At 53.0% G+C, this 25,883-nt stretch overlaps 12 protein-coding genes across 12 annotated transcripts; 4 read left to right on the top strand and 8 right to left on the bottom strand.

Moving 5' to 3' along the window:
- Positions 1 to 170: 170 nt before the first annotated feature.
- On the top strand, positions 171 to 2,842 carry CC84DRAFT_1224917 (PARP-domain-containing protein; the record flags this gene model as incomplete). Its single annotated transcript, XM_018183556.1, has 6 exons — positions 171 to 761; positions 843 to 993; positions 1,061 to 1,798; positions 1,858 to 1,904; positions 1,958 to 2,248; positions 2,333 to 2,842. The coding sequence occupies 6 exons, from the start codon at positions 171 to 173 to the stop codon at positions 2,453 to 2,455; spliced, it is 1,941 nt and encodes a 646-aa protein (XP_018042011.1). The 3' UTR covers positions 2,456 to 2,842.
- A 206-nt stretch (positions 2,843 to 3,048) lies between these two features.
- CC84DRAFT_1049379 (ankyrin) lies at positions 3,049 to 3,753 on the bottom strand (the record flags this gene model as incomplete). The annotated part of the gene is made up of 1 exon (XM_018173454.1): positions 3,049 to 3,753. A coding segment is annotated over one exon (705 nt), but the record flags the coding sequence as incomplete, so codon positions are not given.
- Positions 3,754 to 7,107: 3,354 nt separating this feature from the next.
- On the bottom strand, positions 7,108 to 7,833 carry CC84DRAFT_1211298 (uncharacterized protein; the record flags this gene model as incomplete). The annotated part of the gene is made up of 4 exons (XM_018182366.1): positions 7,108 to 7,338; positions 7,398 to 7,517; positions 7,570 to 7,678; positions 7,706 to 7,833. 4 exons carry the CDS (start codon positions 7,831 to 7,833, stop codon positions 7,108 to 7,110), a joined length of 588 nt encoding a protein of 195 aa, XP_018042009.1.
- A 1,187-nt stretch (positions 7,834 to 9,020) lies between these two features.
- Positions 9,021 to 10,164, bottom strand: CC84DRAFT_1133590 (uncharacterized protein). Its single transcript, XM_018175986.1, has 4 exons — positions 10,083 to 10,164; positions 9,667 to 9,970; positions 9,385 to 9,610; positions 9,021 to 9,336 (listed from the first exon to the last, which is right to left on the bottom strand). The coding sequence occupies exons 2-4, from the start codon at positions 9,881 to 9,883 to the stop codon at positions 9,249 to 9,251; spliced, it is 531 nt and encodes a 176-aa protein (XP_018042008.1). The 5' UTR covers positions 9,884 to 9,970; positions 10,083 to 10,164; the 3' UTR covers positions 9,021 to 9,248.
- Positions 10,165 to 10,811: 647 nt separating this feature from the next.
- On the bottom strand, positions 10,812 to 11,816 carry CC84DRAFT_1224915 (uncharacterized protein; the record flags this gene model as incomplete). Its single annotated transcript, XM_018183555.1, has 1 exon — positions 10,812 to 11,816. The coding sequence occupies one exon, from the start codon at positions 11,814 to 11,816 to the stop codon at positions 10,812 to 10,814; it is 1,005 nt and encodes a 334-aa protein (XP_018042007.1).
- A 113-nt stretch (positions 11,817 to 11,929) lies between these two features.
- CC84DRAFT_1224913 (alcohol dehydrogenase-like protein) lies at positions 11,930 to 13,638 on the top strand. Its single transcript, XM_018183554.1, has one exon. The coding sequence runs from the start codon at positions 12,094 to 12,096 to the stop codon at positions 13,225 to 13,227; it is 1,134 nt and encodes a 377-aa protein (XP_018042006.1). The 5' UTR covers positions 11,930 to 12,093; the 3' UTR covers positions 13,228 to 13,638.
- On the bottom strand, positions 13,000 to 15,942 carry CC84DRAFT_1224906 (uncharacterized protein; the record flags this gene model as incomplete). Its single annotated transcript, XM_018183553.1, has 2 exons — positions 13,000 to 15,669; positions 15,821 to 15,942. 2 exons carry the CDS (start codon positions 15,940 to 15,942, stop codon positions 13,278 to 13,280), a joined length of 2,514 nt encoding a protein of 837 aa, XP_018042005.1. The 3' UTR covers positions 13,000 to 13,277.
- A 457-nt stretch (positions 15,943 to 16,399) lies between these two features.
- Positions 16,400 to 16,852, bottom strand: CC84DRAFT_1211293 (CMD-domain-containing protein; the record flags this gene model as incomplete). Its single annotated transcript, XM_018182365.1, has 1 exon — positions 16,400 to 16,852. One exon carries the CDS (start codon positions 16,850 to 16,852, stop codon positions 16,400 to 16,402), a length of 453 nt encoding a protein of 150 aa, XP_018042004.1.
- A 304-nt stretch (positions 16,853 to 17,156) lies between these two features.
- Positions 17,157 to 18,168, bottom strand: CC84DRAFT_1224900 (3-hydroxyisobutyrate dehydrogenase mitochondrial precursor; the record flags this gene model as incomplete). The annotated part of the gene is made up of 2 exons (XM_018183552.1): positions 17,157 to 17,918; positions 17,962 to 18,168. 2 exons carry the CDS (start codon positions 18,166 to 18,168, stop codon positions 17,157 to 17,159), a joined length of 969 nt encoding a protein of 322 aa, XP_018042003.1.
- A 299-nt stretch (positions 18,169 to 18,467) lies between these two features.
- On the top strand, positions 18,468 to 20,754 carry CC84DRAFT_1224896 (Metallo-hydrolase/oxidoreductase; the record flags this gene model as incomplete). The annotated part of the gene is made up of 4 exons (XM_018183551.1): positions 18,468 to 18,842; positions 18,894 to 19,477; positions 19,878 to 20,439; positions 20,551 to 20,754. The coding sequence occupies 4 exons, from the start codon at positions 18,468 to 18,470 to the stop codon at positions 20,752 to 20,754; spliced, it is 1,725 nt and encodes a 574-aa protein (XP_018042002.1).
- A 116-nt stretch (positions 20,755 to 20,870) lies between these two features.
- On the bottom strand, positions 20,871 to 21,946 carry CC84DRAFT_1079008 (3-hydroxyisobutyrate dehydrogenase-like protein; the record flags this gene model as incomplete). Its single annotated transcript, XM_018173820.1, has 2 exons — positions 20,871 to 21,817; positions 21,913 to 21,946. The coding sequence occupies 2 exons, from the start codon at positions 21,944 to 21,946 to the stop codon at positions 20,871 to 20,873; spliced, it is 981 nt and encodes a 326-aa protein (XP_018042001.1).
- A 696-nt stretch (positions 21,947 to 22,642) lies between these two features.
- On the top strand, positions 22,643 to 24,496 carry CC84DRAFT_1133583 (retrograde regulation protein 2; the record flags this gene model as incomplete). The annotated part of the gene is made up of 7 exons (XM_018175985.1): positions 22,643 to 22,921; positions 22,980 to 23,021; positions 23,071 to 23,261; positions 23,321 to 23,455; positions 23,536 to 23,676; positions 23,731 to 23,902; positions 23,963 to 24,496. The coding sequence occupies 7 exons, from the start codon at positions 22,643 to 22,645 to the stop codon at positions 24,494 to 24,496; spliced, it is 1,494 nt and encodes a 497-aa protein (XP_018042000.1).
- Positions 24,497 to 25,883: the final 1,387 nt, after the last annotated feature.

The following is a 25,883-nucleotide window of genomic DNA, read 5'->3' as shown; positions in this document are numbered from 1 at the left end:
CAGCAAGCGCGCTAAGGCGCGAGATCAGCTGATGCTTAACCAATCAGCGCTCATCAGTTGGATAGGTGAGGCACCAAGCCGTCCTTCACCTTGGGAGGGAAGTTGCATCTCTCCTCGCTCGTGCAGAAAGACTCTCAATCAACCTCATCAATCGATCGAGTCCGCCCAACATGCTTGCGAAGTCGCCACTCGCTGGCTACACTGTCGCGCTTAGCGGCACCTTTCCCGGCACGACGCATCCGACTGTCTCAAACAGAATCACCGATCTTGGCGGCAATCTGGCGAAGAGCGTGACTGTAGATACAAATATCCTCATTTCCACGCCAGCAGATGTCAGCAAAGTCTCGAAGAAGACTCAAGACGCGCAATCCAACGGCATTTCCATCGTTTCCATCGATTGGCTGGACGAAGTTGAGCTCCGCAGCGATGTAGTCGATCCCAAAGATTTCTCACTTCTCACTGTTTCAATGCCTGCCGCCGACGTGAAAGGAAAGGCCAAGAAGCGTGCAGCATCGCCCAACAACTCTAACGCACCAGCTTCCAAAGCTGCAAAAGTCGGCCCGCTGAATACGGCACCAAAGCTCGAGCCCAAGGTTGGAGACGGGTCCTTGTTGAAGTCTCGTAACATGACCATTCCCCTAGATGAGGGTTGCCCGCTACAGACGTATCGTGTCTATGTCGACGGCGATGGTATAGTGTACGATGCGTCTCTAAACAAAACTGATGCATCTGCGAACAACAACAAGTTCTATCGTTTACAGGTCGGTTGCTCGAATCCTTGATAATGCACTTCTTACTAACTTTGACAGCTCCTGTGGAACCCGGACACAAACGACTACAAGACGTGGACGCGATGGGGCAGGGTCGGAGACAGGGGCCAGAGCAAAGTACTTGGCGCCGGTAGCTACAGTGATGCATTTTTGAACTTCAACAAAAAGTTCAAGGAGAAGAGCAAGCTATCTTGGGCAGATCGCGGTGAGGAACCGAAGAGAGGTATGCGTTATGCGCGTTTGGCTATCTCCGGTTGAACACATTGGGCTAATTTGCGTGCAATATCAAGGTGCCTATGCCTACGTCGAACGCAGCTATGAGGCTGACACCGAAGACGAAGAGGTCGAGGAAGTTGCTGCCAACGTTTATAGTCGTCAATTCCGAAGCGCCTCGCCTGCGAAATCGACCCTGGCAGTCCCTGTACAGTCTCTCATGCAGCTCATCTTCAACCAGCAATACATGTTCGAGGCGATGAGCGACCTCAATTACGATGCTATGAAGATGCCCCTAGGGAAGCTGAGCAAGGCAACTATCAACCGTGGCTTCCAAGCCCTCACTGAGTTGGCGGCATTGCTAAAAAATGGAATTTCCTCCCGAGATGAGGTCGAAGACCTTAGTAATAGGTACTACTCGTTGATACCACACAACTTCGGTCGATCGCGCCCACCTGTCATCGGTGATACTAGCACACTGAAACGGGAGGTCGACCTATTAGATTCTCTCGGAGACATGAAGGCCGCCGCAGATCTGATGAAGAAGGACTTGAACAGTGTAGAGAAGATCAATGCTCTAGATCGCCAGTTTCAGAGCCTTGGTCTCGAGGAGATGTCGGTCATTGATCCATACAGTCACGAATACCAAGAATTGGCCAACTACCTGATCAACACGAGGGGTGCGACACATGCTGTCGACTACAAGGTCGAAAACATCTTCCGCATCGAACGCCAGGGCGAACTGGACCGCTTCCAGCGAAGCTCTTTTTCCAAGATCAAGAGCGACAGACGCCTACTCTGGCACGGCTCTCGGGGTACGTATTAGGACTAAAATGGTATCACCATCCATGAACCTATACTGACATTGCTCCAGCGACCAACTTTGGCGGCATCCTTAGTCAGGGCCTTCGCATCGCTCCGGTACGATAGCCTGCCCTCTCTTTCCCTCCAATGCCACTAACTAGATTCATCAGCCCGAAGCACCCGTGTCAGGATATATGTTCGGCAAGGGTATCTATCTGGCTGACATGTCGTCCAAATCCGCAAATTATTGCTGTTCATACAACAGCGGAGGTCACGCCCTTCTCCTACTCTGCGAAGCCGAGCTTGGCCAGCCGATGCAAGAGCTAACACAGGCTTCATATACCGCGGGAGAAGACGCAAATTCTAAGGGAAACTGGTCCACATGGGGCAAGGGTATGACAGGCCCTGCGGCATGGAAGGATGCGGAGTGCGTTCACCCGTCTCTTCGTGGCGTGAAGATGGTAAGGATCCCAACACAACCCTTCTAGTATGCTTCCAGCTCTGTCGAAGCTTTGAAAATATTTGCACTAACGTCGAAATTTCAGCCCGACACCGATATACTTCCCACTAACACCAACATACCCGGCGCTTACCTCCAGTACAATGAGTACATTGCCTATGATGTCGCTCAAGTCCGCCTTCGGTACCTGTTTCGCGTCCGCATGTGAGACATTGATCTCCCACGAATCCACAATGCCTGTGCCACTTATTAACACTTATGTGAAACGAGCGTGTGGTCGTGCTAATCTTCTCCGCATATCCTCTTCGGTCGTATGGGTCATATCGATCATCAAATTAGATATATCTTCGCGGAAATGAGCGTGGAGCTCACTTGCGCGTGCAAAGCATAACATGGAGTCTGAGTCGATAATGTTCAGACGAATGCTATAGATCTCTAACGAACTGGTGCGATTTCACTAGCTCAGAGCAGTCCTTCACCGCGCTCATCAAGACAAAGGTCGGCATCGAATGCACGTCATATGTTCTATCACCGAAACAGAAGACTACAAACAATGTGACACCTTATCTTGCCCGTAGTACAGTGTGCTATCACCTCATGACTACCTCAGCTCTCATTATTAGCTGGCTCCATACTCAGAAGCGTTATGCAATCATCGTGACCCCTTTCCTTCGCCAGGATTAAAGCGGTACGTCCTGTGACATCTGTGACATCTTTGCTCGCCCCTGCTTTTATAAGCATCTCCACGACCTCTGCATTACCATGATGGCTTGCCTCCATCAGACTCGTCCTCCCCTTCATATTTTTGGCATCAAGATCAGCCCCATGATCAACAAACAACCTCACGGACTCTTTATCCTTGCTCGAAAGGATGAGTGCCGTGTTCTCGCCTTCAGCCCTGGAGTTCCGCGCCTCCATATCCGCACCAGCTTTCAACAACAACTCGACAATCCCAGCATACCCTCGGATACCAGCATCATGCAACGGCGTCCAGTCCCAGTAGTTATGCGTGTTGGGATTCGCCCCGTGCGCTAAAAGCCGCCGCACACATTCAGTGCTTCCGTTAATACTCGCTTTCTGTAGCGAGGTGTCGCGGTTGCCGTCACGCGTCTCGAGATCTGCGCCGGCCTCCGCGAGGTAGTCGACCACATCGGGGAAGCCGTGCCACGCTGCTTCGGAGATGACGGACCAGCCTGTTTTGTTGTTTTGCTCGTCGACGCTTTCGCCGTGCTCGACGAGGAGGCGGACGATCGAGAGAAGACCGGCTTGCCCGGCGCGGTTGATGGGCGTGTAGCCCCATTTGTCGTGTACGTTGAGGGCGGCGCCAGCGGAGATGAGGTGGCTGGCGATTGCAGAGTGCTTCTCATGGATGGCTGCAATCAGGGGTGTGAAGGCCTCGTAGTCTTTGTCTGAGCTCGTCGCTTCGAGGTCTGCGCCGGCGGATACGAGGAGCTGCACGGCTGAAAGGTTTCCGTTTCGGACAGCGGTCATGAGGGGTGTCCAGCCGGTGTTGTTTTGGAGGTTGAGATTGCAGCGGTTGGCGATGAGGAGATTAGCGATCGCTGTGTCCTCGGTTTCGCAAGCATAATGCAAAGCTGTGTTCTTTGCAGGACACTGGACGTCCAGGTTTGCGCCTTGGTCGATCAGTCCTCTAACGCTGGCCTCGTCGCTGTTCTTGACAGCCTGCATGAGCGCCGTGAGCTTAGTGATTGCATCAACAGCATCGACATGTTGCCCGCACTTTCGGATCCAATCAAGCTGGAAGTTATCTTTGTCTGCGTAGTCGAACGGCTTCCGGCCATCATCGGCTTCGAAGTCAGGGTTCGCATGGCGCGACAAGAGATAACGCACGAATGCAGCATCGCCGCTTTTCACAGAGTAGTGGAGCGACGTTGAACCTGTGTCGTCATCTTGGTTCACGTCGGCGCCTTTCTGGATCAGGTATTTTGCGATGTCGAAGCGCTTGTTGACGCACGCGATGTGTAGCGCGGAGCGTCCCTCTTCGTCCAGCTCGTCTACATGCTGGCGCACGTTGCGCAGGATCTTGCGCACTTGCTGCAGGCTTCCTGACTTGGCCGCCTCGTGCAGGGACAATGCCGGCGTTGGAGAAGGCGTGTTCGCACGCGATATCGAGACCCACGAGTCGTCGTGCGGTTTCGAGGCGACATCAAGCGTAAATGAGCTGCTACTATCGAGCGTGTTCGCGCGGCTGACCTGGAGCAGCGTGGCATTTAAGAGTTCACGCGTCCTTTCGTTCTCAGCCATGATGAGTCGCGAAAGACGCGTGGTCAGGACGGCAATGTCCACACTGGCGTCGTTGCGGTTTTCCATTAATGTAGAAAGTATATCTTTCGCCTTTTCTTCGAGTAATTCCAGGTGGTCGTTGTGCCGGGTGGTGCTGCGGTCTAGACGCTCCCTACAAGAGGCGAAAGATCAGCCAGGCACGCACACGTAGGCAGCAACATCAAGCGGGCCATGGTTACCTGACCGACAACAACAATCTTGTGTTCAATTGTTCACGATACTGTCGCAGCCGTGAATTGATATCTTCGATCTCGCTCCTATCCCACGCGACACGGAATGCCTTGGCTGCAGCCTTCCACTCGCTCTTCGAAGATCCAGGCTTAAGCTTCAGCTTCAGAAGCTTGAAGAGTAGCGTATCCGCTATGCGATTACATTCGCGACAGAGGTCCGCAAGCGCCTGCTCATCTGGGTTCGCAAAACGTTGTGGCTTGTTGGGAGTATCGTCGCCAGCTACTAGCGTTGCATTGCTGTCGCCTCGCACTGAAGGTGACTGTTTCACGTCATCGATGCGGTGCAGATAGTTCAGCAGCAACGTGTTGCAATCGGAAAGGTCGGTGGCTAACTTTTCGGCGTCGCTGAACTCGCTTAGGGTCCCGTCGGTGGATTTGTAGATGCGGTAACCGTGGGAGACTAGGTCGATTGAGAAGTTGACGACCTGGAAGACGTTCGCGCTAAGGCCGAATGCGGTGAGAGGGTCCATTGACTGGTACTACAGAGAGTCATGGAGCACTAGCAGGAGGGAAAAATGTGAGCTTAATTTTTCCTTGAGTGGCTGCTGTATATAGCTAGGTTGCGATGAGTTCCTGGTGGGCTGTGCTGGCATTCTCGTGCGAAGAAGGGTTCCGGGGCGTTGCTGCGCCACGCGAACGAATCCTCCGTGGCGATGGCATACAATTGTGGGCGAGGAAGAGCATGATACGATAGGTCGTGTATTTTTGGAGCCGTTAAATGATCCTCATTTGATGCGCAGCTTTATGCAAAGGCCTATTAGACCCCACTCAACTCGCCTTGTCCGTCCCGAAAGGCCTTAGAACACAATCGAGGACATACGGCCCGACAGGTGAATTTATCATCGGCACCGTAGTAAATAAAATCTCGTCACTATTTATCTTGCATACCATGAGCCCTGTTCCCAGATTTCGTCTGACCTTCTATGGCAACCGCATTTGCCTGGGCTGGTAAAGAGCTCTTGCCAGTCTCTTATTTACTTTCCTCCGAGGTCAGTAAATCGAATATTTAAAAGAGACTTTCAGTCGAAGACATAAGACGGGAAGTCTTTATCTCACATGCACGAAGCTGTGGCAATGGACTTCGGACCTGTGCAAATTTATGAACCATTGCCGCAATCTCATGCTATGCTGCTCACAGAAAAGAACACTTGTGTTGATAAAAATGATTCCAAAGGTCAGAAAACTGTCCATAATAGTATGGGAAGAACTTTCAAGTCATTCTGACACTGCAAACTCCGTATGCACTTCTTTCCCCACAAAGCAAGACCACATCACCAGTCGCTCGGCAACTTCATAGATAATGCTGGCCACTATGATTACTCATGGTTTCTCATTCCGAGTCGTCATCTTGATGAACATAGTTCATCTGATAAACATCGCTCGAGAAACCGGCTGTCAAGCCAGAATCATCCGATGTGGAGGAGGAAAAGGTGCCTCGAGGGCCATGCTTTTGATGGTTTGCTGCTGCGCCAGCTAGATCACCAGAGCCCCAAGTCAATTGAGATATTTCTGCTTAGAGCGGGACATCGGAGGAGTAAGAGTTGCGAATGAGGGATAGCGACTGTTCTGCCGTCGATGTCCGGGGCGGATCTCCCGGCTGCACGAAAGCTATCATTCGAGAACGGAAGATCCTTTTGCGATTCAGTTGTGGCTTCGCTTTGCGCATGCTTTCCATTGGACTGTTCCATCCTGAGACTACGAAAGAACCACTGATCCGGGTCACATTAGTTCGTTCATTTCATCCTTCTAATGTTGCTCTAGCTTACCATGGATGGAACCTGGGAAATCCAGCTATAGAGTAAATTTGCGATTCGAAGAGTGTCTTGATACCTCTTTGAGTTGGTTGGGATGGTCGGGTTGCCTTCGAATATATACTTGTAAGATGACACTCTTATTTGCTCAAACAAATTGCACCTGACCGTGATGGACTAGTTGCTGTAACAACAAAAGAGACCACGGTAGTAGCATCGACCGCACATTGAGAGTGAGAAATTGAAAGCTGTTCATTTCTTGTCTACATAGACCTAAATTTCATCCGCATGAGCCCCTCAAAAGGCGTAAAGAAATCTAAACACACATGATCTCTATGAATCCATTGCCAATCCTGCAGATGTAACATGCAGCAGCCTCCAAGAATCGCAAGTTTCCCCGCTTTTCATACGCAGCAGTGTCAATCCCAATTAAATGCTATTCACGCACGAGCCCGAATCGTCGTCTGACCACAAGAGAGACCTTGAAGAAGCCATACGGCACGCATATACCTGTGTAACCCTCTTTCGGAGAGCAGCATCTGCTCGCGCCGTATCAGAGTGTCGCGAGATGGTGATTAATTCAAATCGCCGTCGTCAGAGTCATCCATGGGCGAGGCCGGGGACGAATGAGAGGAAGAAGGGACCACATCGCTGCTACTCTGCTTTGACAGGCGGATGGAGCGGGGCCCAACGGCACCCCCATCGTCAGTGGAGGTGCGAGCATTGGCAGGACGGCCAGATGACCAGGACGCACCAGCAGCACTCGCCACACCTGTCAGCTTCTTGACATCTCCGGTGAAGTCGCGCTTTGAAAGTCCAGGATTGTGGCGCTTCTTCTCGGGCGGCCTTGAACGAGGTCATGAACTTCGTTCATGGACCGGTCGACCTCCGCTTGATGAGTCGACAGACGACCCTCAAGTTCCTCGCGGTCGATCTGGGACTGCTTGAGCATTGCGCTGATCTCCTTCTCGTTGGCTTTCAGTTCCTAAACGATCGTCAGTGTGCATGCTAATGATCATGGCTAGTAGGGGACCCACCCGAATCTTCGCGTTGGCCTCGTCCATGGTCTTGAAGTTGGCCTCGTCATCGTCCGTGGAGCCGATCTGGTCTGTAAGACGGTGCAGGAGGTCCCGTTGGCCTTGGGTGCTTTTTTCAACGTCCTAAAGTTCCAACTTGTGATCGCGCTCAGCCTTCTGGATGCCCAGCAGGATGCCGCGGAACGTTTTGAACTCGGCCATCATATTCGTCATGATCTTCGATGCCTTTAAAGCCTCCGCCGACAGACGCTCCTTCGTGGCCATTGCAGCTTCAACCCGTGCATGCATATGCTTCCGACCTCCATCCTGAGCGTCTAGAGTAACCAGGACCTCAGCTGCGCCCTCTTTCTTAACTAGCAAGGATTCATTGGCTATAATAGGATCCTGTGAAGGCGACTTGGTGGAGAAACGCTTGCCGTACGGGAACTATTCATGCTTATCGTCAGCAAATCTTCCGAACAGTCTATAATGGTGAGAAAGACGCATTACCATGTTGGCAGTTGCTTAGATGGTAAAGTACTGTGGTAATCCTAATGCTCTCAAGAGTAATTGTAGTCGTGAATCTCGCGAGAGTAAGTGGTGATGGGTGTGGGTGGTGGGTATGTTTGGCTCCCGGAGCACGCGTTTATATGCAGGGCGCCGGCACTCCTTATTTAGCCCCATGGGCTGGTGAACCACTGGACGGGTCGTTGCGCGGTGACCCATGCATTTCCCAAACAATCAACGCAGTTTGAGGGTTTGCGTACCTTGTTTGACACTCAAGCATTGATCATCAGTAGAACGCAAGGTCGGTATGCATCCTGACTGGCTTTTACATCATAACAATGATAATAATCATAGAAATCCTTGCTCGTATTGTGGATTTCGCCTGGGAAACCATGCAGCCAACCGAGAACCTTGAGCCCAAAATTTTGGACATGTCCAGCGGACAAATACCAGAGCCTCGACAATTGTACGTATTGTAAAGCTTTTCTGCACACGGACCTGATCATAGGATGTTGCTCCAATCTTTCCGTGTTCAGGAAGCGACTTGATTTATTTTTCAGGGCTATAATTTCGTCAGCTGTGTCAAAAAGAGAGACATGCGGGTTCTTACACCCTACTGAGGTCATACACTCCGTGTTGCCGCTGCTGGAAACGTAAGGATATTATCGAACTGGGATTTCTTCAGCAAAGTTACAGAACCTGCTGGAGGCGGTGATTTGATCTGATATGCGAGAGAACCCTTTCGCATGCGGATCGATTATTTTTGAGATAAAACACGGGCATGCGAACACTGTTGACTACGCCTAACGCTAATGGACTCAATTATGTCTGGGAAGTAGACCTACAGCAAACGCTGTCAAGCTTGAGATATACACAGATGCATGTGCTGAGATAGAATATGACACAGTCAGCTTCAGAATGCAGATTTAGTTAAAACTTTGGAAGACCGTAGTCGAGACAACCATACGATCTTGAGCTCTGATGTGTGCTATTAGATGGCGGCATTGTTGAGCCTACACTTTGTGGTGCATTCCATCAATCCAGACTAGCACGTCCAGTTCTATGCTATCGCAAGTGATCGAACTGCTTGTCATGGTCTATCTATAACTCTTGGGTGTGATGCTCGCAGTATGAAATTAAAGGGGAGCCTTCAATACGTCTCCCATACATGGCTCTCCCTCCCCTGCATCCTCTCAATTGTCCAGTCCCGGACAGTTCTCCGACTCCTGCGCCGTAACTCCATCATCGTACGGATACGGATCAATCCAAATGATATTGAAGCTGCCCCGCATTAGCACACTTTCTCACCGCATTCCCCAGCAAACTTACGCATCATCAGGATAGGTCGGCGGGCTGTCATCCTTGCCCAGCTCATCCACAATATCACTCAACGCATCGTGCTCCCAGCAAATAAGAATGTTGCCCGCGCCCGTGTACCCCTTGACCACATCTTCCACGCACTTGGCGTCGTCCCGGTCGCAAGTGGTGTCGACGGAGAGACCGAGGTCGGCGGCGAGGGGCGCGACGGTGTCGTAGGGGCGTTTGCGTTTGCCGTCTTCCCACGAATAATTAGCGCATGTAGATGGTGGGTGGGGAGGGGAAGAATGTTACCAGACTTGGGCGTCTGAGCCATGATGTGACCGATGTGGTATTTTGAGGATGCGCCGAAGACCGAGCGAAGGCATTGCGCGCGCTGCTGGCCTGCGGTGCTGAGGCCGTTGCCGCTGGCGGGCTTCTCGCCGTGGCGGATGAGGTAGACGGTGGGGTTTGCGGCTGCGACGGTCGTGGCGAGGAGCGCGAGCGCGCTGAAGAGGGTTGCGAGGTACATTGTGAATACAAGTGGGGAAGACGAGTATTGAGGTAAAGAGGTGTAGCAGGCATGGGCACCTTTATACCATCTTGCTCATGTATATTACTGAATACCGAATGTCAACATGTTGTTGCCGTTCGCGGTGTCGCGTGTGCAACGCTCGTATTCACGCGACCCTGATGGGCAGGCGCAGACCAATCGAGGCAGGCATACGTACACACATGGGTCCTTTGGGAGAATAACCAGATGTTAAGCTTCCTAATGGTGACAAGCTTCGGGGAAGCTTGCGCGGGCCGTGGCGATCGTTAATTTACAATGGCGAATCGTTCTCGCACGTTCATACAGCAGGGATGTTCTTAGCGTGCTTTCTTCTACGAGACATCTATCCGAAATATCCATGCCTCTCGCTCGCCGCAGACGACTGTTGCTTGTTACTTCAAGCAAAATGCGTTTCGGTGTAACTCTGCCTCCTGTCGGAAATTTGACCTGATGGTTCCACCAGATGCGCCTCTCTGACTCCTAGACGTTTCAATCTCCAACATCCCCTCTCGGTCCATCGCAGAACGTCACTCGCGCAGCGTCTATTGCGATAAAAGGCCACCGACAGGGTTTCCACACTTGCTCTGGCTCACTCTGATAGCTCATCATTGTCCCGAGATTCCATGAAGGAGCGACATGCCTCAATACCAGGCCAGTATCCAAACCTCTGCGGATCATGAGGGCCCGGATCGGTCATGGTGAGATAGTGATCCGGAGGGTCGCGCCTTTCCTTCCTACAGCGACGATAAGAAAGGAAAGCGCGACGGCGCGCATAGACAAACGAATGTACTCTTGTTCGCCCTCAATCTCACTCTCACACCAATCTCAAGACCGACTGGAATATGATGGAATCGAAACATTGCAGCCTTGCCTACAGAAAGCTTTGGTACCAAGTCCTGTGGCCGCCCTACAGTGTCCCCGGCCAGAACCTGCCCCCATTTCTCTCTCTCCACCCCCCATCATGCGCTACCACAACTTCCACATCGACCCTCCCACCCCCTTCCTCGGTCACCTTCCTCTCCCCAAGTAACCTCCTCACTCTCTCCACCGTCCTCGTCGCCCCATCCGTATCCATATGCACGCTCCTCAGCCCACCCCTCCCATCATCATACAACGCAATCTCCCGCTCCCCACTCAGTATCCTCTTATCATGACAACAATCACCGCCAAGGTACACCCACTTCCCCGGCGCTGTGCGCGCAAGCACGTTGACGTGGCCGTGCAAGTGCCCCGGCGCATCGACGATGTACAGCGAGCCGTCGCCGAAGAAGTCGATTGCAGCAGGGAAGCCGGCGAGGGGACGCCATGTGTGGTCTGTGACGTGGGTGTGGGAGGCGAACTCCTTGCTTTCGGTTACGGGTGGGAGTTCTTTTGACCTGTCGTGCGGGAGCTCATCGGCGTTGAAGAGGGCAGCGGGATACAAGGGGCCGCCGCCGTGGGCGAGGAGGTGTAGAGTGCCGTTGCCGACGACAAATTCTGCGTTGGAGAAATCTGAGGGTGTGCCGACGTGGTCCCAGTGGACGTGGCTGAGGACGACGACGTCGATGTCTGAGGGTGAGAGGCCGCCATTTCGCAAACTCTCTACCACGTCCGGGGAGACGGTTGTAGGTTGGCGCTGGGCGATGTGGTGTTGTTGGGCTTCGCGGTAGCCGGAAAAGTCACGCTTGAGGCCGAGGTCGAAGATGAGCTTGGTGGTTTTGGATTTTTGATTGAGGGTTTGTATTGAAGGCGGATGTTGAATGAGAAAACACAGAGAGGGAACAGTGCTACGCTTTTCGGGGTCGGCTGGTGTGACGAAGAGGCTTTCAGGCAGCGTCAGATGGCCGCCTTCGAGGGCGGATATGGTAACGTAGACTTGATTTCGCGATGGCGCCGGGAGGGTGACGACTTCTTCGCTGGAGGACGAGGTCATGATGGCAATAGGATGTATGCTTGATGATGAGAGATGTGGGGTGTTTTGGTCGCAAGATACATTGAAGTTGATCACATCGCGATCTGGGATGAACGAGAATTGGAGAAAGCGTGATTTGGGAGAGCTCAGCCCCACCTGGTGCTCCCCATAGGTACCCCGCTGCGGGGTTTGAACCTTGATCCATGGCACGCGATGGAAACGACATATCCATTCAAACGCGCTGTATCTTGACCAGTCGACACGAAGTTTGTAGTTTTCCAATATCCCAGGAACCGCAATGGCAACCAAGCTTCCCGAAACAATGCGAGGCCAGTTCCTCCACGCGTACAAGCAACCATACCAATCACGCATCGTGCCTATACCGAAACCCTTGCATCCAGACGACGTCTTGATCAAAGTCGATGCCGCATCGTACTGCCATACCGACTATGTCTTAGCCCAAGGGCAGATGCCAGGTCTTCCGAATTCTTTCCCACACATCGGGTGCCACGAATTTGCTGGCACCACAGTCTCCCATTCCGCTCATCCAAGTCCAGATGCAGCCAAATTCAAGATAGGCACGCGAGTTGGAGTTACCGGACGTGCCTTCCATGCTTGTCGAGAGTGCTTTGAGTGTCAGGGCTCAAAGGACCCCATAGCCCAGGACGAGAAAGGCTACTCGGTGCACTGCACACGTGCAGAGAATAACGGAATCAGCAAAGACGGCGGATTTGCAGAATATGCCGTGGTTGATGCCCGCCAGCTCGCGCCAATACCGGAAAAACTTTCGGCGGTGGAGACTGCGCCGCTCATGTGCGCTGGTATAACGATATATGCTGCATTAAAACGATGCCAGCTGACGCCTGGGGACCGCGTAGCGATCATGGGGGCTGGCGGAGGCCTTGGACATCTCGGACTGCAGTATGCGACTAAGATGGGCTTCAAAACCCTCGGTGTCGACGCGGCGGACGGACCGCTCAACCTGGCGAGATCACTTGACACCGGTGCACAAATTGTTGACGCAAGATCAGAGAAAGCAGCAGACGTTGTGGAGCAGCTTGGCGCGGAAGACGGAAAACGCGACCTTGGTGAAAAGGGTGTTGATGCTGTGATTATCCTACCAGAAAGTCAAGCAGCGTTTGATTATGGCATGACACTGCTGAAGTCCCACAGCAAGTGCGTGATCGTCTCTTTCCCAGAGGCGGGTTTCCACGTATCGTCTCGGGATATTGTTTTCCGAGACATCTCAATCATAGGCAGTCTCGTTGGGAGCAACAAGACGCTGCGTGAGATGCTCGACTTCTCGGCACAACACGGTATACGGGCGGTGGCCAAGTCATTTCCTCTTTCAGAGCTGAACGCACTGGTGGAGGATTACCACAAAGGTGGTGGTGGCAAGCTAGTTGTAGATATGGCGTTGGATGGCCAGTGATAACAGACAAATTTGTGACAGTGATCTCATTGGGACCCAAAACTTGAAACTCATCCCGAATCCAACATGTCTGCGTATAGATTCAGAGCACTGCCGATGACGTCGACAATCGCCCAAGTCTGCGCGCCTTTGAAGATCGTGGCCCAGACCCTGAGGACTCCAGCACTCAAACACTTGGTGTATGCGGGTGAGTCAATAGGTACGTCAGCCGGAAGGGCAAACTCTGTCTCGTCGAGCATGCTCTTGACGATTGAAGTGATCCGGCGCTCGTCTTCCGTGACAGCGGGCTCTGGATTGGGTATAGACAATGCTTCCAACCACTTGCTCATCAAGTAGGCGCACTCCAATGTACATAAAGAATGCTGTATAGACCAAATAAACGATTGTGTCTTCGCGACGAGTCGGTAGCCAATCTTGACAGGGATGCTCAATGCGTGGGCTGAGTGTAAGACAGCTCGAGTAATCTTTGGAGAGCGCCGGATGGCAGGACCGGCGCGAAATGCATTTGCGATCAACACGGGATCCCTCGTGTCGAGGGCTCGACCGGCGGTGTCCACGTAGAGGCGAATGTATGCCAAGCGAAGAAGAGCTGTGGAGTTGAAGGCAACGGGGCCATTGGGGCTCATCGGATCAAGGGAGGATTCAGGATTATTCTTCCATCCAATTTGCCAGTTTCTAAGGGCATTTTCGAGGTACGACACGTCGTCTTGGCTGAGTTCTCCAGGTCCATCAAAGCGGCAACGTACGACTTGACGGACGAAGAATATGTGCTGGATCAGGGCGTGAATGAGAGCGTAGTTTCCTGCGCTTGAGTTCCACTGCGTAATGTCTTTACCATTCTTGGAGAATAGCTTCTGCAGAGCATCCTGGAACAATATCTCTGGAGCGCCATTGCTCTTCTCCTCTCGCCAAGCTGTTTCGTTCGGAGCTTTGAACTCGGCAGCGCTGCATGGGAGGGTCAATTTGACTTCGGAAGTGAGTAAGAAGGGCGGAATGTTGTAGACGATGCAGTGCAGATTCGAGAAGCCGTAAACGATGAACTTGGTCCGTTTGATCGTTTCGCGTCTTATCCATTCCTCCCAGGATAGATCGTGCCGTAACGGTTCGTTTTCTAATCCATCGTCGCGAATCAAAGTGGCCAAAATGGACTGGATTGCAAGAGCTTCCCGTAAGATCTCTTTGTGTTTGGCCCAAGTACAGAGAGCCATAAGCAGCAACAGAGCCTGCGCTGTTTGCATGAGATCTTCTCCCACCGGTACAACATCAGAACCAGATGGAAGACCAAGTGGGCCAACAGTCGATGGAGCACGGACAGGACTTCGTGGCCGCGATGTGTTACCTGGCTCGTGTGATGAAGAACGGTCCGATTCAGCACGACGGTGTAACTCGACTAAGCGCGCGTCTCTTCTGCGGATGCGTTGCGTTGCTATGGTACGGCTCACGTTAAACAACTCCACCCCTTTCTCTCCTTCAAAAGTATACTGGGCGCCCACTGCCGCAAGTGCGAGAAGCAGTTCAATGCTGCAGGTGTCAATCGACATGGTCGGGATATGCAAGAAGGGCATGTGCTCATGAAAGCCGTTGATGTAGGCAGCCAAGTATCTGCAAAACGCCAAACGAGTGGGCAACTTGAAGTCCATGGGGAGTATCGAAGAAAATTCGTCGAGTTTCTCTACAATCTTCTGTCGATCGTCCAGAGATATATCCGCAAAACCTCGGCGCCTGTCATGCTGCCCTAGATCTTCGGGTTGCAGCGATGGTAACCTCGAACCGAAACGCGAGAAGGTATGGTTCTCGTCATTTTGGGTTTGATGTGCAAGCGTCGAGGGTAGAGGTGTACTTGGGTTTGGAAGGAACTCGTTTCCGTAACCAAGCGACTCTGGTGAGAAGAATGGCATAGGTTGTTCTGTGTTGATGATGCTCGAGAATCGGTATGAGGCCAACGGTTCATTGTCCCAGAAGGCTGCTAGGCTATCCAGTGATTCGCCTAGGCTGGGACCGCCAATCTGCGACCCGTTCATGTGGACAGTGGTCTGAGGTACAACAGGCTGTTCAATTGTCCTCGAAACAGTGTTTTGCAGTGGCAGCGGACCCGCATGGTGGGAGTCGGCGTTCCCCATGGTTGCTTGAGTACCCTGGAGAGACTGGTACTCCGCCGCCATGGAGAGTGCTGCCAAAGAGAATTCATCGTTCTGGCTGTAATGCATAGGTCCAATCGGGGGCGGATGAGGATGCAGAGGCGGTTGCATGTCCATGTTCAGAGGTGCTGGGGTAGACATCATACTGGGAATTTCAGGTACTGGGCGGCCAGCATCAAAGCTGGTACGTATACGTTTTTGCGGTGGCTCTTGCACAACATATTCGTCGACTGTATGTTGCTGATCTTTGTTGTTGAGATTGTGCTTATGGTGGGTCAACCGTTCATGTCGGACGAGCAAGTCACTTGGAAAATCAGCCCCCAGTCGTCATCGGCTACGGCCCCCGGTTGTCTTACCTGCGTGTGAAAGAATAGTTACAGGCACCGCAACTGAAGGGCTTGACTCCGCTGTCTTGGGGGCGCATTAGAATGGCTCACTGTGGCCGTGCGCACGACTTACGGATGCGCTCATGGCGTTGCAAATGCTCCAGGCGCGCGAAGCTGCGACCACAATGGTCACAGTGGAAGCGTTTCTCCTTCTTCCCCGCCGGCGCTTGTTCGCCCGAGGTTGTTTCCATGCGAGCTAGAAAAGACGGGCGCCTAGAGCTCCATCCGTCCACGCAGCAGTGCCAGCAGCTCAAAGCGTCATCAGTGAGCTCTGTGCTCCGTTGGGGATGTCAAGCGGCGTTAGGAGGTTGGAGGTCGGGGAGGAGGGAGTAGTAGCAAAATGCGGAGAGTGCGGGACGAGAATGCGGAGAATCACATGTGTGGGGACGCCACCAACCGTCCAAGGCTTGGCGGGACGAGCACCTGAATCTGCGTCATCACCGAGGCACGCATAGGGTCTGAAAGCTTCAAATTGTGCAAGAAGGGTATTTTGAGCAGTGCATTGTGGTGTTGAGCAAGCAGACGCGTTGTGGGGCTTGCTGGCCCGCCATCCAGGTCGCACCTGCTGCGGTTTCATCTGTCGACGCGTCGTGTGCCAATCACGCACTGCGCTGACCAGCTGTGCTGTCCACCCGACCTTCCTCCGACCTACGCCCGCTCGCTCTTGTCTCCAAGCTCTCGTGGCATCTCACCCTTCTCGGCCATGTCGTTAAGCACCTTCTCGGCTGTTTTCATCGCGTCGACGCCCGCTGGCACCCCGCAGTATGTCGTCGCATGGATGATGGCTTCACGAATCTCGAGTTCCGACAGGCCGTTGTTGCGGGCGCCGCGAACGTGGACCGCCAGCTCAGGTGCGCGGTTCAGCGCCATGAGCATGCCAATGTTGAGCAAACTTCTCTGCTGCTTGCTGAGCCCTGGTCGCGTCCATGCGTAACCCCAGCACCATTCGGTCACAAGCTCTTGTCCTGCTCGCGAAAAGTCGGTAGAGCCATTGGCAAGCGCCCTGTCAACGTACTCCTCTCCTACGACGCTGCGGCGCATCTTCAAGCCTTCGTCGAAAAGCTGCTTGTGGAGCTCGTCGTATTTCGGGTCGGACGACATGGCGGCAGGCACTGGTGGAGAGGTCGCTTCGTGAGTTGTAATATGGCTGGTGGCTTGGAAGATGGCTAAAGTTGAATTGATGCAAACACAAGGGATTGCTGTGTCTCAACTAAGTATTTGGAATCCTAGATCAAAACTCACGCAAAGGCAGGCTACTTCATGTGGGCCGGCATCGGTTGTGCATCGTTGGGGATGCCCCTCATCACTACCCCTCTTCTCCAACGGATGCAGCGTTGCGTCACACTCGGCATCAGAAAACCGTCTGTCGTCATTGTTCACATGCGCTTCCTTGAGATGGGCTACTCTATGCCCCGTTCTTCGTCGGCTGCCAATCTTCGTTCCCGCCGAGATATCTGTATACTACACGGGAGTCTAGATCACGACAATTGGGATCCTTGCTGGCCCCATCGTAGGTTTCCAGGCCCACCTCGCCCAGTACGTTCTTGGATCCCACGCGCTTTGCCATGTCCACTGCCAGACCAAAATCTTTGCGCATCAGCTGCACCTTGAAACCTTGCTTATAACCACCTGAAGAAGGTGCCTCGGGGTACACATGCGGAACTGGACAGAAGCGGTCGCAAATGGCATTCTGCGCGGTTCCTGCAGCATAGACTTTGGCCAAAGTGCGAGGGTCCAAGCCAGATCGCATGCCCATGTCGAACGCCTCCGAGCAAGCGATTGCTATGACGCCTGAGAGGTAGTTGTTTGACAACTTCGCAGCGAGCCCCAGTGAGGGACCGCCGCATGGAATAACTTGCTTTCCCATCATTTCCATCAGCGGCGTCAGCCTCTTGATGTTCGGATCCGACTCTGCGCAGCCTAAGAAGAATGCTATTGTCCCTTTGATCGCGCCCACGACCCCCCCGCTCACTGGCGAGTCATAAAACGACGCGGTGGGAAAATGTTTTTCGATATGTTCCTTGACTTCCAGGCTCGTCGCCGTATCTATCGTGGAGCAATCGATAAGCAGCTTATTAGAGATATCCGCGCTGCAGACGCCATGCGAGGGATCAAGGTACACTGAGCGAACGTGCGAGCCTTCGGGCACCATCGTGATGATTGTGTCCTGAATCGTCAGCCTGCTCATTTGACCAACAGACATGACCTACTGCTTGGTGTGCGACATCTTTGGCGCTTGAGGCCCTTAACACTCTCTCTGGATATTTCGAGCAAACTTCGTTCATCGCATCCTCAACAACGTCGTAGACGTATATCCGCGACTCTTTTGGGAGCTTATTTGCCAGATGCACAAGCATCGGCTTCCCCATCGCTCCTAGGCCAACGAAGCCTAACTTCTTGAACTCGGATTCGCCCATATTGTCTTGGGAGTACGAGATAGGCACGACCGCCTTGTATGGACGATAAAAGGGTGGACTTTGTCGACACCTGAAGTTCCAGTAAACCCCAAATTGTTTCCCGACCCTCCGCCCCACACTAGCTGATGGTGTTTAGTCGTCAAGGCGGGGTACGCTTCCATGCATCCGGTTGGGGTAGCTCAATGAATAAGCCTTGGCATGGTGCTCGATACAGCACGGTTGGCATGGCCTAGGATTCTGTATCTTTATGGGCGAGCGGTGCCTTATTGTGCGATTCCAGGTGGTGTGGATCATTGGAAATGGCTTCGTCCGTTCTCGTGGCACAAAGCGGCCCACCATCCCCTCCACCTGACAGAGCAACCGTCTCGGTTCATGCACTCTCGGCCGGCCATTTCACCCTTCCAGAATATCAATTTGTGCATCCGGTATCGAAAGATGCGCGAAAAACGGTGCCGTCGCTAGCATTCCTGATCCAGCATCACAATGTCCAGACAGGCAAGCGGACCCGCATCGTGTTCGATTTGGGCTTAAGACGGGACATCAGCCGATATGCCCCTGCTATACAGAAGCACACAACTACCCGTCAGCCTATGACGACTGATCCGGATGTCGTGAAGAGCCTCGCACGAGGAGGTCTGACGCCGAACGATATCGACTATGTTCTCTACTCGCATGTAGGCACAACTTCTATCATAACCATACGTTCCACTGCTAATACTCTGCAGATCCATTGGGACCACATTGGCGAGCCTCGAGACTTCCCCTCCTCTACGTTCCTAGTAGGCCATGGCGCGCTCGCCCTTCTGCATGGCACGTCTTCAGCATTACGTGGCGGACACTCGTTCTTCGAGAGCGATCTCCTTCCTGAAGGACGGACAATCGAGCTATCGAAGCCATCAGTCCACGACCTGGCTCAACATAAGCCTGATACAGTCAAATGGGGAGAAGAGCTCAATCTTTCACACTGGAAACCGTACAACCATCTCCCTTCTACACTCGACATGTTCAACGATGGATCATTCCTCATAGTCGATGCACCCGGTCATCTGCCCGGGCATGTGAATATCCTTGCTCAAATCTCTGAGAGGCAGCAGGTATACTTGGGAGGCGATGCGTGTCATGACAGGAGGCTTTTAACCGGCGAAAAGCAGGTCGGTGAATGGAACGATGCAGAAGGTCACATATGCTGCATTCACGCTGACAGGAAGGCCGCAGAAGAGACGATCCAGCGGATAAGACAGCTGGAGAGTGAGGGGGTGGAAATCATATTCGCGCACGATGTGGACTGGGAAAATGAACCTGGAAACAAGTCCAGATTCTTTGGTGCAGGCGCCGAGCTTTGAGGTCACACACGCTCCTCTTGATCTCGTAGTTCTGACCATGTTCCAAGATAGCTGTTAAGCAATGATAAAATTGCGAGCTGACTAGCACTTTCTCAATAGCGAATGTTTAGACCCGAGAAATGCCGCTGCTTGCCCTTTCCCCGCACCGAGAGTTGGAGGTGGGGCTTGATCCACAAATCAGTACTCACCTGCCAAGCCACTCTACCCCTCTGCAGACCACCGCTACACTCTCTCGACTACACACAACCAAGCTAGACCTAATACAGCCTGCTACCCTCTCCACTCTATTCTACTTTCCACAATGTCGCACTCACAGCGCCCGCCTGCCTACTCCATCATCTCCACGCCCGCCGACATGTCTCTCAGCCCGGAGCAACAATCACTGAAAGAGCGTTTCGACGCCGAGCTCGGGGCCTCCGCTTTCGATGCCTCGTGGTCGCGGCTCCTGAGGCACAGCCCAGAGATGTTCGCTGCATCACTCCGCCTTACCGCCGTGCCAAAGCGGAAAGGCCATCTCACGCCCAAAATCCAATCTCTGATCTCACTCGCGGTCGCTGCGGCGAGCACACACCTGCACGTCCCCAATATCCAGCGATACACTCAGCAAGCGCTCTCAAATGGGGCGACAAAGGCGGAGATCGTGGAGACGCTGTGTCTCACGAGCACGCTGGGGATTCACGCGTGTAACATCGGTGTGCCACTGTTAGTGGAGGTTCTCAGAGAAGAGGGGCGCGAGGTGAAAAGCGGTATGGACGGAATGAGCAAGCAGCAGTGGGAGCTGAAGGAAGAGTTTGAGAAGAAAAGGGGGTATTGGCATGGGTTCTGGGAAGACTTTTTGAGGATGAGTCCGGAGTTTTTTGGGGCGTATGTGGAGTTTTCAAGTGTGCCATGGGTTAATGAGGGGGGAAAGGGTGTGTTGGAGCCAAAGGTATGTGAGCATTGCGGAACTTGGGCTGAGCGTAGAAGCGGCGGCGCCCTGTTTGAACTTCTCCCTGTGCAAGACCATGCAGGAATGCCTTGTGAGGCTAACGTGATGTAGGTCAAAGAACTAATATACTGCGCCTTCGATTGTGCGGCGACGCATTTGTACAAACCCGGACTGAAACTGCACATGAAGAATGTGCTTGGGTATGGCGGGACACCAGAGGAGATCATGGAGGTGCTGGAGCTAGCATCGTTACTGAGCATAAGCACAATGGATGTCGCTTTACCCATTCTAGAAAAGGAGCTGGAGAGTCAATAGCAAGAATCGATACGAACTTCACGAGCAGAACAATGTGTTCATCATCTCGCACCTAACTAACAAGTTTCATACTCAGTGTTGCCAGTATCTTCGACTTTCAAGGGTAGGTATCATTTCTACTTCTTCTCACTCTCATTCAACCACTTATACACAACCCTCGCATCCTTACCCTTGTATCTCTCATCCCCCATCGCCTCTCCAAAAGCCTCTAACGTCGGCTTGTCCAGTATTGTCCTCGCCCCTACCATATCCGCAAGGTCACTCCCCATCTTCAACACTTTCGCGCACAATTCTATCCTAAACCCACCCTCATAGTCCCTCGAACTCGGTACATTCGCTTGGATCCCAGGTACCGGATTGCTCTTCGACGTGACCCAGCACTGGCCTCCGCTAACGTTGATAACATCGGTTAAGAGAGCGAGATCGAGGTTCATTTTCGCGCCGATGTTAAGAGCTTCGGATGCGGCGAGGGAGGTGATGGCGGAGAGGTAGTTGTTGATTACCTTGAACGCTGTGCCAGCGCCGACATCGCCGCAGAGGAAGACAGCGTCGGCTTTGCCCATGTGCGAGAGGTATGACTTTACAGTGGGAAACACGTCTTTGTTGTCCGTTCCCACCATGAACGTCAGCGTGCCGTCCTGCGCGCCCATGGGACCCCCCGAGACGGGCGCATCCACAAAAGTGAGGTTGCTGGCTACGCTGGATTCTTTTGCGCGCTTGGCTACCTCGAGAATCGTCGATGTCTCGATGGTGCCGCATTCCATTATTATCTTGGAAGGGCCGCCGGACTGGAGGGCTTTTTCTGCGCCAGCGATGACGCCAGTGCTGGGATTCAGGTAAACGTCTTTCACAGCAGCGGAACCGGGGAGCATAGTAATGACTGTGTTTGCGCGCTGGATGGCATCGAAGCCGTTTTGGATGGTTTCTACGCGGCCGTGATTTGAGGTTTCAGAGTGGAACTGTTCGAGGGCGGAGGGGACGACATCGCAGACGAGGAGGGTGTAGTCTGAGGAGAGTCCTTTGCGGAGGTTGATGGCCATGGGATAGCCCATTACGCCCAGGCCTACATTTCAGGTAAGCGGTGGTGTTGGTGGCATGATGCGGGATGGCGTTGCGTTGTGCTAAGTGTCGAGGTTGGCGAGTTCTGGACAGACTTACCTATGAAAGCTACTGTTTTTTCCGGAGGCGACATAGCTGTGTGTTTTCGAGGATCTCAAAGCAGTCTGTTGTAGGTGGTTTGGGAGAACGGTCTCGCGTTTCCTTGGGCAGTGTTGCGTTGCCGTACACTAGAGCAGCTCACAAGTCAACCCTCCTAGTGAACCCTAAACAGGTGTTAGTACAGCTCTACGCGACGGGGTTTGTTTTGCAATAGGCCGATCACAACGGATGTTTGTGACGTCGATCAGCATGTGCTTCTCCCCATGCATCGACCCCGCATCTTCCCCAACCTCCTCCACATCTCCAACGCGGAGAATCTCACCTTGCCCAGTTGAATAACCTCTTCCCCAGCCTGCGTACATCGTGCGACCAAGGTGTCTAGGTCGTTCGAAGGAACGTGCAAAGTAGCGTGTCGCTTTGCGCCATTCGACTAACTCCTTCGTCTTTGGAGAAACGGAGGAAGGCGCAAGACTAATCAGTGTTCCTCACTGCTATCTCCATCCTCCCAATGACGCTGCGACGCTAAACCGGAGCGCACCCCCGCATCTCACTGGCAGCAAACGCCCTGGGCGTTGTAGCCAAGCCATTGGGACGTATTCCTTCGCAGCAGTGTGAGCATCAAAACACGGTCATCACCGCGAAGTACCATCTCATCCGAACATTCTGTCCAACACGCAATCTCCGTCGTTCCATCTCTTGAATCGAAAGGCGACTTTCTGCTTGATCTAAGATGGCCGACCCCGGCACCAAAGACCACCGCGACGTCCTCTCACTCGCAGACGACGAGAAAGAGAAGCGCGTGCATCACGAGTATCTGGCGCAAGATGAGTCGCCGGCAGATATTCAAGCGCGAAAAAAGGAGGCTGCGTTGGTGCGGAAACTGGATACGTTCATCGCGCCGGTGATGATGTTGCTGATGTTGATTTCGTATCTGGATCGCGGCAATATCGGCTTTGCGGCGACGCAGGGGATGACGGAGGATATTAATTTGAAGGGGACGGAATTGAATGTGCGTGCCAAGTCAGGACATGCAGACGAAGCAACTGTGGGAAGCTGATGTGATGTAGACTGCAGTGTCGGTGTTCTACATCTTTTATATTTTGGCTGAGGTATGTCAACTGAGAGGGAGAAGTGTGTATAGTTGCTGACAAGACGCAGTTCCCGACCTCCATCGTCGTAAAGAGGCTCCAATTCAATCGCGTCATCCCCGCGATTACTTTCTGCTGGGGTCTGGTGTGCATGTGCACTGGGTTCGTGCAGTCTTTTGGCGGGCTGGTGACCACGCGCATCTTCTTGGGATTCTTCGAAGGCTGCTTGTTCCCGTCCATGACGCTATTTCTGTGCAACTGGTCAGTTTGCCTCTTCCTCCCTTTGTTTCGAGCTCGTTGTGCTGAGATGAAATGAAAAGGTACACCCGAGAAGAGCTCGGCATCCGTGTCGCCTATCTCTTCATCGCCTCCGCCCTCAGCGGTGCCTTCGGTGGCCTTATTGCTTTAGGAGTCCTGTACATGGACGGTGTGAATGGATGGGCTGGATGGAGATGGTAAGTCCCAGATCCCCGGCAACATGTCGAACACTCTTTTTCAACGCGACCTCTCCCCATTACACCGCTAAACACCCCAGGCTCTACGTAATCGAAGGTCTCCTAACCATAGCCTGGGCATTCTGCTGCATTTTCCTCGTCCCCAAGTCCTATGAAACAGCGTACTTTCTCAACGCCGACGAGAAGGCCATAATGCGGCTGCGCGCCGAACGCGCAGAAGCGTGAGTCCCCTTATCAATCTCAGCACCAGTCCTCATCTAAGATTTGTGTAACAGATACTCCGGCGGCTCCGGCCACGTCTCCAAAGCTGACATTAAAGAAGCCGCAAAAGACATCAAGAGCTGGGCACACGGGTGCATTCAAATCGCCGTGGTGACAATCCTCTACGGCTTCGGCACGTTCCTGCCCATCATCATTAGATACGGGTTCAAGTACTCTACGCAGCAGGTGCGCCTCGGTCTTTCTTTCAATCGTTGTCGGCTTTGAATGCTGATCGTAATTGTCCAGGCACAATACCTTGTCGTCCCCGTGAACCTCTGGGGCGCCTCCATTTATGCCGTCGGCGCATACCTCTCAGACCGGTACCAGTCCCGCTTCTGGCCCATGGTGCTCTGTGCACCCATCGGCATCGCCGGCTACGCGATCCTCATCGCGCCGGTCTCCGCTGGGGTCGCTTACTTCGCCACGTATCTTGTAGCTACCGCGTGTTTCCTCTGCACAGGGAGCAACATCACGTGGCTGTCGGTCAATAACGCCCCGGACGGAAAGCGTGCCGCGTCAATGGGCATTTTGCTTACACTGACGAACATTGGAGGTGTGGTCAGTGGGCAGATTTATTATACTGGTGCGGCGCCGAGGTATGTGCTCGGGCACGCGTGGAGCCTGGGGTGTCTGACCTTCGCGTGGTGTGGATGGTGGGTTGTAAGGGCGATTTACAAGAGAAGGGAGAAGGAGAAGGATGCTTTGTTGGCCACGGGGTATGTCCGGCCTGAGGGGAGGATGTATACCGATCGCGAGCCGGATTTTAGATATCAGATCTAGCGGCCGTTATACTTCTAGTACTCAAAAGTCGAAGATTAATAGTGACTTCGTTGCAATACCACGGTTTGACAACGATACTTGATCGCTTTTGGGTGATGAGACTGAGCCCAGGCCACGTCGCATTTGTGTCGACCCAGCTCGGACACATGAATAACAGTTCTTGACTTCACCATACGAATGCTTCAAAGTATTGCGGATAGTTTCCCAAGTATCGTACAGTCCAGTAGGTGCAGCAAAAAGCTCAATTGGCTACCATAGGCCGTGCGATGCACGAGCATGAACGAGTTGTCAATGGATCCAAAATGAACAGGCAGGTAAAGCGTTCGATGTAAGATAATGGATGTCGGCCCCCTTGTAGATCCAGAGATCGCAGTTCCTATCGTATCTCGGGCAGATCCGGAAGGAATTTATCGTGCACAACACCCTGCATCGGGCATTCCACGTGCGCGATCGTACCACGGCTCACATATTGCTATTTGCTGTGTGCATCCGCATCTGCATCCTTCTTGCATCAAAGGTACATGGATCTGCATGTCAAGAGCGCCGGGGGCAGATTGGTGCTTGAGCAGACGTGTTAGGCATTATTAGACCGCTGCTCGCAGCAAGAGATCGAGTAGATCTAGTGTCGATCATACAGATCTAAGCCGTTGAGGAAGGTGTAGTGTGGTCGACTATGTAACGTGGCGACGTGAGTCCGAGGCTAGACGACCCAACTTTGAGCTATTCACAGACACGAGCCATTTCCATGGAACGACCTGTACGTAGCGTCTGTCGAGAAGAGGGTCTCTTCATAAGAGTGTTGAGATTGAGAAGCACATTACGAGACATAACTTCCACGATATCATAGAAGCAGCGACTCCCTGCCTTCGGTCCCTGAGTACTGTCATTTCGTTGATAAATGCCAGCAAGCTTCTACTGTTGAAATCAACTTCTTTCGGGGAGCAAAAGCTGCCCGATGCGGGAAGGTGTCTGGAACTAGTGGCGGACGGGCGGCCACTCGTTTGGCCCGGCAAACCTCCGCTTCACGGGCGCGATCCTTCGCTGAAATTGTCAAAAGTTAATCCGGCGTATAAATACACCGAAACGCGAAATTTGAATAGACTTTGGTGCCTTGCATGCTTATTGCGCGTGGCCGGTGCTTCCTTGTCCGTAATCACGAGTCGCGCGCGCTCGGTATAATTAGCGAAGGAACAAAGGTTCAACTGTTGACGCCTGTGCAAGCACATGTCAGTGTCTCAAGAACGTACCCAAGCCATGGGAGCGGGGTAGAGTTCCGGATCTCTTGCCGAATGTGGGTCCTCCCGGGCCTAGTGCAACCGAATATTCATACTGTGGTTGCAGCCGTCAGTGAAGCCAGTTGGTGCTCCAGAGCAGTGGCAAAATGACC

This window comes from Paraphaeosphaeria sporulosa (genome assembly GCF_001642045.1).
Source record: "Paraphaeosphaeria sporulosa strain AP3s5-JAC2a unplaced genomic scaffold CC84scaffold_1, whole genome shotgun sequence".
NCBI classification, from domain to species: domain Eukaryota; kingdom Fungi; phylum Ascomycota; class Dothideomycetes; order Pleosporales; family Didymosphaeriaceae; genus Paraphaeosphaeria; species Paraphaeosphaeria sporulosa.
Note: the sequence above shows the minus strand (reverse complement) of the source record. Positions and strands in the feature narration are given on the sequence as shown.

Excerpts from the sequence above, each read along its gene's own strand:
- CC84DRAFT_1224913 (XM_018183554.1), top strand. The coding sequence starts at position 12,094 with ATGGCAACCAAGCTTCCCGAAACAATGCGAGGCCAGTTCCTCCACGCG.
- CC84DRAFT_1133590 (XM_018175986.1), bottom strand. The coding sequence starts at position 9,883 with ATGTACCTCGCAACCCTCTTCAGCGCGCTCGCGCTCCTCGCCACGACC. Across the intron at positions 9,611-9,666 it reads GGCTCAGACGCCCAAGTCTG|ACGGCAAACGCAAACGCCCC; the intron begins GTAACATTCTTC and ends ATTCGTGGGAAG. Across the intron at positions 9,337-9,384 it reads CCGACCTATCCTGATGATGC|CTTCAATATCATTTGGATTG; the intron begins GTAAGTTTGCTG and ends AATGCGGGGCAG.